Source organism: Schistocerca nitens, chromosome 6, assembly GCF_023898315.1.
Source record: "Schistocerca nitens isolate TAMUIC-IGC-003100 chromosome 6, iqSchNite1.1, whole genome shotgun sequence".
NCBI classification, from domain to species: Eukaryota; Metazoa; Arthropoda; class Insecta; order Orthoptera; family Acrididae; genus Schistocerca; species Schistocerca nitens.
In genome coordinates this window covers 439889696-439905129 of record NC_064619.1, presented here as the reverse complement: position 1 = coordinate 439905129, position 15434 = coordinate 439889696, and the positions used below count along the sequence as shown (strand labels likewise).

General features: G+C 46.9%; 1 protein-coding gene across 1 annotated transcript in view; it reads right to left on the bottom strand.

Moving 5' to 3' along the window:
• Positions 1-15434, bottom strand: part of LOC126262560 (protein Wnt-2) — a 545379-nt gene that overhangs the window by 7489 nt on the left and 522456 nt on the right. The window contains exon 3 of the mRNA XM_049959257.1: positions 1199-1520. Within this exon, the coding sequence (XP_049815214.1) occupies positions 1199-1520 (322 nt within the window). The remainder of the gene's footprint in view (positions 1-1198; positions 1521-15434) is intronic.

Below are 15434 nucleotides of genomic sequence, written 5' to 3'. Positions count from 1 at the left end.
AGTCTCGGTCCGGCACCCAGTTTTAATCGGCCACAAAGTTTCAAACATCCGCCAGGCAGTGACTAAGCCATGTCTCCAAAATATCCTTTGTTCGAGGAGTGCTAGTTCTGCAAGTTTCGCAGGACAGCGTCTGTGGAATTTGGAAGGCAGGAGGCGAGGTACTGCCAGAATTAAAGCTGTCAGGACGCGTCGTGAGTCGTGCTTGGGTAGCTCAGCCGACAAAGCACTTGCCTGTGAAAGGCAAAGGTCCTGAATTCCAGTCTCGGTCCGGCACGCGATTTTGATCTGCCACGAAGTTTCAATGCACGTGTTGTTTACACACATAATTTATGTTTACTATATATAGAAACATAACTATGTGTCTAAAAAGTACGTGCATTGTTTATGAAATTAATGTTGTCTAACAATTGAGTTTACCGACCTAAAACAGTGAATTAACTTGGACTATCACTCGATCAGGAGCTAATTTGGAATCTCCTCTGCTAATCATCTAAGAGGAAACCAACACTACACAAAAATTATTAACTAGCTGACGATGTGGACTAAATCACACAACCAGTTTCCCTTGATACAAGATCCTCAGCTTGCAAATGTATCGTGGATTTCTGCACCTTCCAAGTCGTATCACTCCCTCCAAATCGTTGAGTGAAGAGCCCTTCACTCGGCATTTCGCACCTGGCTACCTTCTCCTACATAATTCCAGGCCTCTAACACCTATATTCCTCTCGCCTGACTACATGTATCTCATAGCTTATGTTCCAGAACCCCTTAATCTGCAACAGACCTTGAAATCCCTGCCTGTGGTCGTAAATAAATACGTACTTGATTTTGTAGTCTCCAAATAATAGTTGCCATATCCAATGGAAATTTTAACTGCCACCCCATCCCGTAACGATACTGCACAATGGAAGGACATTAGACTCATATTCAGGATGATTGCAGTTCAATACCCCATCCACCTGTTCAGTGTAGTGAATAGTTACCAAATTAGATGATGTGGCACAGCATCGAGATACACTACTGTGTGTATTTAATTTCGACTACTGTGTGTAAGAGCATGAAGATGAAGCTGTAAAAGGCTTCGAAAGCGACACAAATACTCAGCTGAATGGGCAATCGGAAAGAAAATAGCCCATGTGCTCAAAAGGAAAATAGAGACGGTGAGACGATGGCAGATGGGGGGAGGGGGGGTACTGACCCTTGGCGGTGCGGTTGCAACGCCGCCCGTGCGTGCCCAGCGAGCCCTTGGCGAGGTCGCGCTCGCAGTAGTTGGGCGACTCGTCCAGGTAGACGAGGTCCTGGCGGCGCGGCTCTCGCGGCCGGTGCCCGTGGCCCCTGGCGGAGGCGCGCAGCACCAGGCGGCGGCCCACCAGCATGACGGGCCGCGCGCGCGCGTACTGCCGCATCAGCGCGTCGCCCACCGCGCGGAACGGCGCCAGCGTCCGCCAGCAGGTCTTCATCGTGCAGCTGCCGGACACGCCGTGGCACTTGCACTCAGTGCGCAGCGTCGCCTTCACCGCCTGCAACACAGTCAAACGGGGCTTGTTTAAAGAGATGCTTCACCGTGCAGCTGCCAGAAACACCATAGCACCTGCACTCGGTGCACAGCATCGCCTTCACCGCCTGCAACACAGTCAAACGGGGCTTTTTTAAAGGGATGTTTCATCGTGCAGCTGCCAGAAACACCGTAGCACCTGCACTCGGTGTGCAGCGACGCCTTCACCGCCTGCAACACAGTTAAATCGGGCCTGTTTATACATATGACTCATCCTGGAGCTGTCCACAAACGTTGTGGTACTTGAACACACTGTGCAGTATGGTCAAATGTATGTTTATCGATGCTTCAGTGTGCAGCTACCTAACCCATCGTGGCACGTCCAGTTGATGTGAAGCATTGCCTTCACTGCAATACAGTCTAATGGATCCTGTTTACAAACATGTGCCACAAGCCTGTGGCCAAAAGGGGGGTCCAGGGGGTCCAGACCCGCACCTAATCAGCAAATGAAACTACGCACAACCTAGCTGCTGTGTAGTGAAATTGAAAATATTTTTATTTTCAGTCATACAGCGAAAAAGGGATATGCACTATCGATAGTCAGTAAGAACAACAACAGATTTAAACTATCTGTACATCGGCAGTACTATCGGCTATCGTCTATCCCTGTTTTAGACAGGATCAGTTGTTGGTCTTGTTTGATCTCAATTGTTCAAATGGCTCTAAGCACTATGGGACTTAACATCAGTGGTCATCAGTCCCCTAGACTTAGAACTACGTAAACCTAACTAACCTAAGGGCATCACACACATCCATGCCGGAGGCAGAATTCGAACCTGCGACTGTAGCAGCCGCGTGGTTCCGGACTTAAGCGCCTAGAACCGCTCGACCACAGAGGCAGGCTGCTCAATTGTTGTTTTGTTAATCGGTTTAGTTCTTACTTGCAGCTGTGTTTAATGTAAATGTTACTATCTATTGTTTTTTTGTGCTGTATGCTGTAGTGATAAGTTTGTAATAAGAAATAAGGTGGAAATCGATTTTGATTCGTCCGCTAGCGTTATGGGAAGTTATAAATGAGTTTACCCTACTATAATCGCCCAATTACTTATACACAGCAGACTGGAGAGGAATTCCGCCTCATGCAAGACACCTTTGTAGCAAAATTACAAAGGCGTCTTGGATACGGCGTGTTTCCTCTCAAATTTTATTAGCAAGCACGGAACTACGAAGAACCTCAACATTCACAAGATGATTAAATCTACAGCAGTTTAATATTCATTAAATGGAGGCTGATAGATCTTTGTGGTTCTAATATTTCAGTATTTCCCAAGGCAGCGGAGCAAAAATATCATTACAAATAACATTAAATTAAAATCAGTGCATAAAAATACATTTCAATTTGTCTGCGTCGCCAAAAAATCGCGTTGACCAAGAAAAATATCGCCCAACCGGCGATGATTGTATTTCTTTAGAAAAACATTGCTCAATATTCTGTCATTATTAGCCCAAATGACAACATATCGACCACCTGGGCGGTATTCAATCACCAAAACCACTTTCGATTCGGAATGATGAGAAAGAGTTTGTGGACAGCAGAGAGGATCGGGGAGGAAAGCACATTCCGCAGTTCGTTCGGTACTAAACGATTTTTTTCAGTGGGCTGCTTGAATTCGTCCGAGGCAACTGCACTCTGCATATTAATTTTTTTCACACTCTTGTAATACTGTAATAACTGAAGCCTGCAATCCCGTGCACAATTAAATCTTAAAATATGTATGCATTCATGCACTATCGAATGACTAAACAGGCACAATTAAAGAAGAATCATTCAACGTCAGAATTCAACATTTTGTTCTGATACATGTTATTTTATTTTAAAGCAATGTACAACAACCAGTTTTTCTTAATTCTCCACCGACTTGGGTCACTGAGTAGAAATCCCTGAATTCAGAAAGCAAGGTGGTTTGAATCCATCCGCCAGCAAGCGTGAATATGGTTCTCTATGGCATTACATTATCAATTCGGGCGAATGCCGGGGTTTGTCCCTTACCAGAGGCCACAGCCAATTCCTTCCGAACACCTTTCTTTCCCTGAAAGATTCCAGTTCCCTTACAGATACAGCCCCTCTGCTTAAATGAAAAGAGCTGCTTCGAAGGAGAGCCGAGCATCTCTTTGGAGATTCCCGGAACTAAAAACCATATGATAAATAAATAATAATCTAAATTTTCCTCATTGAGGGTCATGCATTTGTCTGCCGGGACGTTCTTTAATGCAGAAAATGATGTTTTTTACACTGAAAGAAGTGAGCATGAATACTTAAGTGAGGAAATTTGGGAGAGTGTAAGGCTGAATAATTCCAGATCCTCTGCATTTTCGCCACCAAAAACTTCGGCGCGTCATACAGAATTTCGCTATTCGCCTGCGCCACATCATCACCAACGATGGCAGGCATATCGAACATGTCACAGCTAAATCCTGATATCTGTAGTGACGTTTACATGCTGTATGACGTGTGTGCACTGGAGTACGGCGAGTCTGTGGACGACCCCTGTCACGAGATGGTGGAAGGGGAGAACCTGATTCCCCAAGTCGCAGCTCCAGACGACGAAACATTTTTATATGGATGGCGTCGACGGGGACATCTAGCAGCATATTCAAAAGTGGCAACACCAGCCCAGTTAGCAAGGACCAGAAACATATCCACATATTCATCATTTGTGTATGTCATACGTCTACTACTCTGGTTCAAGGGTTTATAATGAGAAAATTCGGTACGTGTACGCAAGAACATTGGAGTCTGTCACGGGCCCATTACTCCGCTGCCGACTAGTCCCTATCTGGCGGACAGTGCCTACGGTGTAAACACGCCATCAGTCCTGCGCGTTGTTCCACTTGACACACATTACCCCTCTGACAGATACTGTTCTGCATGATACGTCCTGACACCGTTAATTGTGAAATGTTCGGTTTAGAATTACGCTGTTTCCCTAACAGTAATAGACGTGATGTTTCCACAATTTTGCCGGCCAGTGTGGCCGAGCGGTTCTAGGCGCTTCAGTCTGGAACAGCACGATCGCTCCGGTCGCAGGTTCGAATCCTGCCTCTGGTATGGATGTACAGTTCTAAGTTCTAGGGGACTGTTGACCTCAGAAGTTAAGTCCCATAGAGCTCAGAGCCTTTTTTTTTCCACAATTTCATCGACAGAATAATAATAATAATAATAATAATGCGTTGAGATATGTACTACACAGCATGTGGTTTCCACACTCAATGTTGAAAGGCATAAATAGTGGGGCCTTAGTGATAACACACACAAATAGTAACCGAGTTTGGACATTATTCGCAAAGCACATTGCTAGTCCTACTGGTAACGTAAGGCCCTAACGAAATATAATGGATCTGGACGAGGCAGGAATAATAGTTGGTACTAATCTATGGGAACACTGGAGGAGGGTACAAAGAAAACAGGTTTCGCATCTCGTAAATGTAGTGGTGCGAATAAATTCACAACCATTACTTGGAAAGGGCTTCTTTCAAAGCGGACCAGTCTTATGTTTCAACGATTGTAGTATGTAATTGCAAATGTTTTGTAGAGGACACGCTCCAATCGCTGTTGACGATTAAGGTGCCAGATACAGTACCACATGGACTACATTTACCAAATAAGAAACATATGCCTTAACCCAGGATCGATCCGTCAAACCCTTGCATGCTTACCTAAATCTCTATCCACTGCACCAGCGGCACAGGACGAGTAATGTGTGCTGACAGAGATAGTTACAATACATATGGTTACAGTGTTGCCAGATTCCCAGTCTTTAACGTACTTTTTCTGCCGGACGTAGTCGCCGGACGAAATTTTGTGAGAGACATTTCTCTATCGCTGGCTTGTGAGGAGTCGCTCTGCGAAGCCCGAGTGCTCGAATTTCGCTTCATCCTATATACAGGGTGGTCCATTGATAGTGACCGGGCCAAATATCTCACGAAATAAGCGTCAAACGAAAAAACTACAAAGAACGAAACTCGTCTAGCTTGAAGGGGGAAACCAAATGGCGCTATGGTTGGCCTGTTAGATGGCGCTGCCATAGGTCAAACGGATATCAACTGCGTTTTTTTGAAAAGGAACCCCCATTTTTTATTACATATTCGTGTAGTACGCAAGGAAATATGAATGTTTTAGTTGTACCACTTTTTTCGCTTTGTGATAGATGGCGCTGTAATAGGCCCAAACGTATAAGTACGTGGTATCACGTAACATTCCGCCAGTGCGGACGGTATTTGCTTCGTGTTACATTACCCGTGTTAAAATGGACCATTTACCAATTCCGGAAAAGGTCTATATCGTGTTGATATATGGATATTGTGATCAAAATGCCCAACGGGCGTGTGCTGTGTATGCTGCTTGGTATCCTGGATGACATCATCCAAGTGTCCGGACCGTTCGCTGGACACTTACGCTATTTAAGGAGACAGGAAGTGTTCAGCCTCATATGAAACGTCGGCCACGATCTGCAACAAATGATGATGCCCAAGTAAGTGTTTTAGCTGCTGTCGGGGCTAATCCACACATGAGTAGTAGACAAATTGCACGAGAATCGGGAATGTCAAAAACGTCGGTGTTGGGAATGCTATATCAACATCGATTGCACCCGTACCACAGGGCACAAGAGAAATTACAGGACGATGACAGATTTTTTGCACGCGTTCTATTTAACGACAAAGCGTCATTCACCAACAGCTGTAACGTAAACCGGCATAATATGCACTATTGGGCAACGGTAAATCCACGATGGCTGCGACATGTGGAACATCACAGACCTTGGCGGGTTAATGTATGGTGCGGCATTATGGGAGGAAGGGTAATTGGCCCCCATTTTATCGATGTCAATCTAAATGGTGCAATGTATGCTGATTTCCTACGTAATGTTCTACCGATGTTACTTCAAGATGTTTCACTGCATGACAGAATGGCGATGTACTTCCAACATGATGGATGTCCGGCACATAGCTCGCGTGTGGTTGAAGCGGTATTGAATAGCATATTTCATGACAGGTGGATTGGTTGTCGGAGCACCATACCATGGCCCGCACGTTCGCCAGATCTGACGTCCCCGGATTTCTTTCTGTGGGGAAAGTTGAAGTATATTTGCTATCGTGATCCACCGACAACGCCTGACAACATGCGTCAGCGCATTCTCAATGCATGTGCGAACATTACGGAATTCGAACTACTCGCTGTTGAGAGGAATGTCGTTACACGTATTGCCAAATGCATTGAGGTTGACGGACATAATTTTGAGAATCTATTGTATTAATGTGGTATTTACAGGTAATCACGTTGTAACAGCATGCATTCTCAGAAATTATAAGTTCACAGAGGTACATGTATCACATTGGAACAACCGAAATAAAATGTTCAAACGTACCTACGTTTTGTATTTTAATTTAAAAAACCTAACTGTTACCAACTGTTCGTCTAAAATTGTGAACCATACGTTTGTGACTATTACAGCGCCATCTATCACAAAGCGAAAAAGTGGTCCAACTAAAGCATTCATATATATTTACGTACTACACGAATATGTAATAAAAAATGGGGGTTCCTATTTAAAAATACGCAGTTGATATCCGTTTGACCTATGGCTGCGCCATCTAGCAAGCCAACCATAGCGCCATCTGGTTTCCCCCTTCAAGCTAGACAAGTTTCGTTTTTTGTAGTTTTTTCGTTTGACGCTTATTTCGTGAGATATTTGGCCCGGTCACGATTAATGGACCACCCTGTATATGTGTGTGTGTGTGTGTGTGTGTGTGATTCAGCTGACCTACCGATCAGTGTTATGCAACCAGCAACGCCTAAAAACACCACTTGCAAGATTTTCATATTTTCGTTCTCATTGCCGGCAAACTATAGTTCCTACAGAAAAAATGAAAAGGCCTTTTTTGTTGTTGTTGTGGTCTTCAGTCCTGAGACTGGTTTGATGCAGCTCTCCATGCTTCTCTATCCTGTGCAAGCTTCTTCATCTCCCAGTACCTACTGCAACCTACATCCTTCTGAATCTGCTTAGTGTATTCATCTCTTGGTCTCCCTCTACGATTTTTACCCTCCACGCTGCCCTCCAATGCTAAATTTGTGATCCCTTGATGCCTCAAAACATGTCCTACCAACCGATCCCTTCTTCTAGTCAAGTTGTGGCACAAACTTCTCTTCTCCCCAATCCTATTCAATACCTCCTCATTAGTTACGTGATCTACCCACCTTATCTTCAGCATTTTTCTGTAGCACCACATTTCGAAAGCTTCTATTCTCTTCTTGTCCAAACTAGTTATCGCCCATGTTTCACTTCCATACATGGCTACACTCCAAAAAATACTTTCAGAAACGACTTCCTGACACTTAAATCTATACTTGACGTTAACAAATTTCTCTTCTTCAGAAACGATTTCCTTGCCATTGCCAGTCTACATTTTATATCCTCTCTACTTCGATCATCGTCAGTTATTTTACTCCCCAAATAGCAAAACTCCTTTACTACTTTAAGTGTCTCATTTCCTAATCTAATTCCCTCAGCATCACCCGATTTAATTTGACTACATTCCGACATTTTTGTAGAAAATTTAATGTAGTTAAATTTTATACTTGGACACGTTTCTGCTGGAGGCCGTGGTTTTTGAATTATTCAAGGAAAACGTACAAAAGTGACCTTTAAATGCATTTATATTGAATAACTCGAAAACCATAGCCTCCAGCGTAAACGTATCCCAGTGCAAAGGTCAGCTATATTGAATTTCCGACAAAAAGGTAGCGAGTGAGAGTGGTCTGGGTTGCATAAAACACATCTATAGGGACAGCTGAAGCGCCCTGAGGATATGTACTTGGTATTAGTACCACGAAGGAATTATCCAAAGATAAGGCAGAAATCGGTAGATGTGCTGTCCTTGTGCGGACAAACAAATGATTACAAATTCAGAAAAATTGAATGGTTTGTTCAATAGAAAGTGCTTCGCAAACTGAGCAAGTCACTAACTCATTGGTCCACTCCTGGCGCTTATGTGAGCAGTTATTCGGAGTGGCATTCAGTGGCAGAGTTTCTAGATGTCCTCCTGAAGCATACCGCGACAAATTATGTCCAACTGGCGAGTCAGCTCGTTAAAATTCTGAGCTGGTTGCAAGTACTTGCCCATAATGAGCCAAACGTTCTTAGTTGGGGAGAGCTCTGGCAACTATGCTGCCCAAAGCAGGGTTTGGCTTGCTCGAAGACGAGCAGTGGAAACTCTCCCCGTGTGCGGGCGGGCACTATCTTGCTGAAATGTATGCCCATGACGGGCAACAAAACGGGACGTAGAATATCGTCGACGTACCTCTGTTCCTTAGGGGTACCACAGATGACAACCAAAGAAAATAAACGGCGCCCCAGACCATCACTCTAGGTTGTCGGGCCATATGGTGGGTGACAGTCGGATTGGTACTCGCCACTGTGAAGGGCATCTCCAGACAGATATTCACTGCTCACAGGGGTTCAATTCGGAGACGCCCCGGATAGCAATGGGATACTAACCAGACTGTTACCCGCTTTACGACCCTATAAGGAGGGATGATGGTCTGGGCTGCCATTTCTTGTCATAGCAGGACCCCTTAAATTATTATCAGCGGCACCCTTACACCACATCCGTACGCCTGCGATATTCTACGCCCCGCTTTGCTGTCGTTCATGACACGCCATCATAGGCTTACATTTCAGTATAATAATGTCCGCCCGCACAGGGTGAGAGTTTCTTTTGCTTCTCTTCGTAATTGCCAATCACTGTCTTGGCCAGCAAGATCGGCCGGATCTGTATCAATTGAGAACATTTCGAGACTTATACGCAGCCCCCCCACAACCAACTAGCGATTTCGACGACCTAACACGCCAACTGGACATAATCTATCATGATATCTCTCAAGGGAACATCCAACAACTTTCTCAATTAATTCCAAGCCGAATAACTGCTTGCATAAAGGCCAGAGGTGGACCAACGTGTAATTCACTTGCTCAGTTTGTGAAGTTCTCTTGAATAAATTCATTTTTTTTCTGAAATGCTAATCATTTGTTTGCAAATGTAAGTCGCATCTACTGATTTCTGTCTCATTCGGACAATTCCTTCATGATTACTTGTTTTCTGGCTTAGAGTGCATGTACTGGGTGTTTTACCAAACTTTGCCACCTCATAGATTACCGAAATGAAACATAACGTGTAAAATACAATTGTCCAGGGGCTCACACAACAGACAGAAATGCACAGTCCCTAAAAGTAAACAAACTTCGTATTCAGCACAAAGTTAAGTTTTTTAAACTTTTTATTTATTTCTAATGAAATGGAAACTGGAGGTACAATTAGTGGTGGCAGGTTTGGTTTCACTGCTCTTAAGCTTATACCTTCTGGAAATCGTAGACTTCAAAAAAATGGAAACCGCGCCACAATTTCTGCCGTAAAGCTGTAATGCCGCAATGCCGCAATGGAGGTTGCCTGCATTGTGTTGAAGCCTGCTATAGGCAATTTTTGCGCAGTACGGCAGAAACTGTGGCGTCGTTGCCATCCTTTAAAATCTACACTACTGGCCATTAAAATTGCTACACCAAGAAGAAATGCAGATGATAAACTGGTATTCATTGGACAAATGTATTATACTAGAACTGCCATGTGGTTACATTTTCACTCAATTTGGGTGCATAGATCCTGAGAAATCAGTACCCAGAACAACCACTTCTGGCCGTAATAACGGCCTTGATACGCTTGGGGATTGAGTGAAACAGAGCTTGGATGGCGTGTACAGGTACAGCTGCCCATGCAGCTTCAACACGATACCACAGTTCATAAAGAGTAGTGACTGGCGTATTGTAACGAGACAGTTGCTCGGCCACCATTTACCAGACGTTTTCAATTGGTGAGAGATCTGGAGAATGTGCTGGCCACGGCAGCAGTCGAACATTTTCTGTATCCAGAAAGGCCCGTACAGGACCTGCAACATGCGGTCGTGCATTATCCTGCTGAAATGTAGGGTTTCGCAGGGATCGAATGAAGGGTAGAGCCACGAGTCGTAACACATCTGAAATGGAACGTCCACTGTTCAAAGTGCCTTCAATGCGAACAAGAGGTGACCGAGACGTGTAACCAATGGCACCCCGTACCATCACGCCGGGTGATACGTCAGTATGGCGATGACGAATACACGCTTCCAATGTGCGTTCACAGCGATGTCGCCAAACACGGATGCGACCATCATTATGCCGTAAACAGAACCTGGATTCAACCGACAAAATGACGTTCTGGCATTTTTGCACCCAAGTTCGTCGTTGAGTACACCGATGCAAGCGCTCCTGTCTATGATGCAGCGTCAAGGGTAACCGCAGCCATGGTCTCCGAGCTGATAGTCCATGCTGCTGCAAACGTCGTCTAACTGTTCGTGCAGATGGTTGTTGTTTTGCAAACGTCCCCATCTGTTGACTCAGGGATCGAGACGTGGCTGCACGATCCGTTACAACCATGCGGATACGATGCCTGTCATCTCGACTGCTAGTGATACGAGGCCGTTGGGATCCAGCACGGCGTTCCGTATTACCCTTCTGAACCCACCCATATTCGGCTAACAGTCATTGGATCTCGACCAACGCGAGCAGCAATGTCACGATACGATAAACCGCAATCGCGATAGGCTCCAATCCGACCTTTATCAAAGTCGGAAACGTGATGGTACGCATTTCTCTTCCTTACACGAGGCATCACAACAACGTTTCACCAGGCCATGCCGGTCAACTGCTGCTTGTGTATGAGAAATCGGTTGGAAACTTTCCTCATGTCAGCACGTTGTAGGTGTCGCCACCGGCGCAACCTTGTGTGAATGCTCTGTAAAGCTAATGATATGCATATCACAGAATTTTCTTCCTGTCGGTTAAATTTCGCGTCTGTAGCACGTGATCTTCGTGGCGTAGCAACTTTAATGGCCAGTAGGTGTACATTGCATCTACCGATTTCTGTCTCATTCGGGTAAATCCTTCATGGTCAGTTGTTCTCAGGCTTAGAGCGCTTATACTGGGTGTTTTATGAAACTTTGCCACTTCTTATATTACCGAAATGAGACAAAATGTTTAAAATGCAATTGTCCATGGAATCACACAACAGGCAGAAACGTACTACCCCTAAAAGCAAACAGACTTCATTTTCAGCACAAAGTTAAGATTTTTAAGCTGTCTTCTTCTACTGAAATGGAAACTGGAGGTAGAATTACTGGTGGCAGGTTTGGTTTCACTGCTCTGAAGCTTATCCCTTTTGGAATAGGTAGACTTCAAGTAATGGAAACGGCACCACATTTTCTGCCGTAAAGTTGTAATGGCGTAATGAAGGTTGCCTTCATTGTGTTGAAGCCTGCTGTAGGGAATCTTTGCGCAGTACGGCAGAAGCTGTGGCGTCATTGCCATCCTTTAAAATCTACGTATATCACAAGGTCTGAGGTTAAGAAGAGCGATACGAAGTGTGCCGCCACTAACTGTAGCTCTAGTTTTCATTTACGACGAGTATCTGTGGGAGCGCTAACAGACTCCGCCCCGTCCAGAGACGAAGCACCGTCCCTGAGCAGGGGTACCTAGTGGTGGCCAGCGCCCAGCTTGTCGGTGTTAAGCGCTGCAGTGATAGCGCCTAAGCTGCTCGTAGCACAGCGCGGCCGGTGGGAGTTGGTCGGGCAGCGGGTGGGCGGCGGTGGCGGTGACGCGTGCCGGCCCGCGTGGGCGGCATTGTGCCACGCGGACGCGGCCCTGTCATCGCCGCCGCTTCACGGCTGTTGGCTTAATCACCTGGCAGCGCAGCCGGGGCCCCGGCGACGCCGGCCAGTTAGGCAGCCCCGCGCGTGGGCGGCTGCCCCCTCCCCAGCCCGCCGCTGCCACACTTGGCGGCGCTCCAGCGCTCCAGGCCGCCACGACTGCTGCACTGGCCGGGCTAGCCGCGCCTCCTCTGGCCTGGCGCCACGCGATCTGCCCACACGGCAGCTGCCACGCCGCGCGTTTGCCGCAGCTGATCGACAAGTAGTGCGTTCGCAGTACTCCCACTCAGTTTCCGGACCACAATTTCCGTACCACTGGACCACTTCACAAATCACCATCTACAAATATACTCCGCAAGCCACTGCAGGAGGTACTCCGAACAAATTGTAACTGCAGCCACTTCTTCCGTCTTGGCTGCTGCACACTCCTGAGCCAGATATCCAATAATCGCAGATGCAATGAACTTCCAGTGATCATCTTACAAAGGAACCATAGATAGCCGGGCGGGATTAGCCAAGTGGTCTAGGGCGCTGCAGCCATGGACTGTGCGGCTGGTCCCGGCGGAGGTTCGAGTCCTCCCTCGGGCATGGGTGTGTCTGTTTGTCCTTAGGATAATTTAGGTTAAGTAGGGACTATCCTTAGGGACTGATGACCTTAGCAGTTAAGTCCCACAAGATTTCACAAACATTTGAACATTTTTCTGAACCATAGACTCAACAGATCGCCATTATTTCATCTACACTCCTGGAAATGGAAAAAAGAACACATTGACACCGGTGTGTCAGACCCACCATACTTGCTCCGGACACTGCGAGAGGGCTGTACAAGCAATGATCACACGCACGGCACAGCGGACACACCAGGAACCACGGTGTTGGCCGTCGAATGGCGCTAGCTGCGCAGCATTTGTGCACCGCCGCCGTCAGTGTCAGCCAGTTTGCCGTGGCATACGGAGCTCCATCGCAGTCTTTAACACTGGTAGCATGCCGCGACAGCGTGGACGTGAACCGTATGTGCAGTTGACGGACTTTGAGCGAGGGCGTATAGTGGGCATGCGGGAGGCCGGGTGGACGTACCGCCGAATTGCTCAACACGTGGGGCGTGAGGTCTCCACAGTACATCGATGTTGTCGCCAGTGGTCGGAGGAAGGTGCACGTGCCCGTCGACCTGGGACCGGACCGCAGCGACGCACGGATGCACGCCAAGACCGTAGGATCCTACGCAGTGCCGTAGGGGACCGCACCGCCACTTCCCAGCAAATTAGGGACACTGTTGCTCCTGGGGTATCAGCGAGGACCATTCGCAACCGTCTCCATGAAGCTGGGCTACGGTCCCGCACACCATTAGGCCGTTTTCCGCACACGCCCCAACATCGTGCAGCCCGCCTCCAGTGGTGTCGCGACAGGCGTGAATGGAGGGACGAATGGAGACGTGTCGTCTTCAGCGATGAGAGTCGCTTCTGCCTTGGTGCCAATGATGGTCGTATGCGTGTTTGGCGCCGTGCAGGTGAGCGCCACAATCAGGACTGCATACGACCGAGGCACACAGGGCCAACACCCGGCATCATGGTGTGGGGAGCGATCTCCTACACTGGCCGTACACCACTGGTGATCGTCGAGGGGACACTGAATAGTGCACGGTACATCCAAACCGTCATCGAACCCATCGTTCTACCATTCCTAGACCGGCAAGGGAACTTGCTGTTCCAACAGGACAATGCACGTCCGCATGTATCCCGTGACACCCAACGTGCTCTATAAGGTGTAAGTCAACTACCCTGGCCAGCAAGATCTCCGGATCTGTCCCCCATTGAGCATGTTTGGGACTGGATGAAGCGTCGTCTCACGCGGTCTGCACGTCCAGCACGAACGCTGGTCCAACTGAGGCGCCAGGTGGAAATGGCATGGCAAGCCGTTCCACAGGACTACATCCAGCATCTCTACGATCGTCTCCATGGGAGAATAGCAGCCTGCATTGCTGCGAAAGGTGGATATACACTGTACTAGTGCCGACATTGTGCATGCTCTGTTGCCCGTGTCTATGTGCCTGTGGTTCTGTCAGTGTGATCATGTGATGTATCTGACACCAGGAATGTGTCAATAAAGTTTCCCCTTCCTGGGACAATGAATTCACAGTGTTCTTATTTCAATTTCCAGGAGTGTACATCTACATGTATACTCCGCAAGCCAATGGTGTGTGGCGGAGGGCACTTTAAGTGCCACTATCATTACCTCCCTTTCCTGCTCCAGTCGCATATGGTTCGCGGGAAGAACGACTGCCGGAAAGCCTCCGTGCGCGCTCGAATCTCTCTAATTTTACATTCGTGATCTCCTCGGGAGGTATAAGTAGGGGGAAGCAATATATTCGATACCTCATCCAGAAACGCACCCTCTCGAAACCTGGACAGCAAGCTACACCGCGATGCAGAGCGCCTCTCTTGCAGAGCCACATGAGTCTGCTAAACATCTCCGTAACGCTACCACACTTACCAAATAACCCCGTGACGAAACGCGCCGCTCTTCTTTGAATCTTCTCTATCTCCTCTGTCAACCCGACCTGGTACGGATCCCACACTGATGAGCAATACTCAAGTATAGGTCGAACGAGTGTTTTGTAAGCCACCTCCTTTGTTGATGGACTACATTTTCTAAGGACTCTCCCAATGAATCTCAACCTGGCACCTGCCTTACCAACAATTAATTTTATATGATCATTCCACTTCTAATCGTTCCGTACGCATACTCCCAGATATTTTACAGAAGTAACTGCTACCAGTGTTTGTTCCACTATCATATAATCATACAATAAAGGATCCTTCTTTCTATGTATTCGCAATACATTACATTTGTCTATGTTAAGGGTCAGTTGCCACTCCCTGCAGCAAGTGCCTATCCACTGCAGATCTACCTGCATTTCGTTTCAATTTTCTAATGGTGCAACTTCTCTGTATACTGCAGCATCATCCGCGAAAAGCCGCATGGAACTTACGACACTATCTACTAGGTCATTTATATATATTGTGAAAAACAATGGGGACTGATGACCTCAGCAGTTAAGTCCCATAGTGCTCAGAGCCATTTGAAAAGCAATGGTCTGCTGACACTCCTCTGTGGCACGCCAGAGGTTACTTTAACGTCTGTACACGT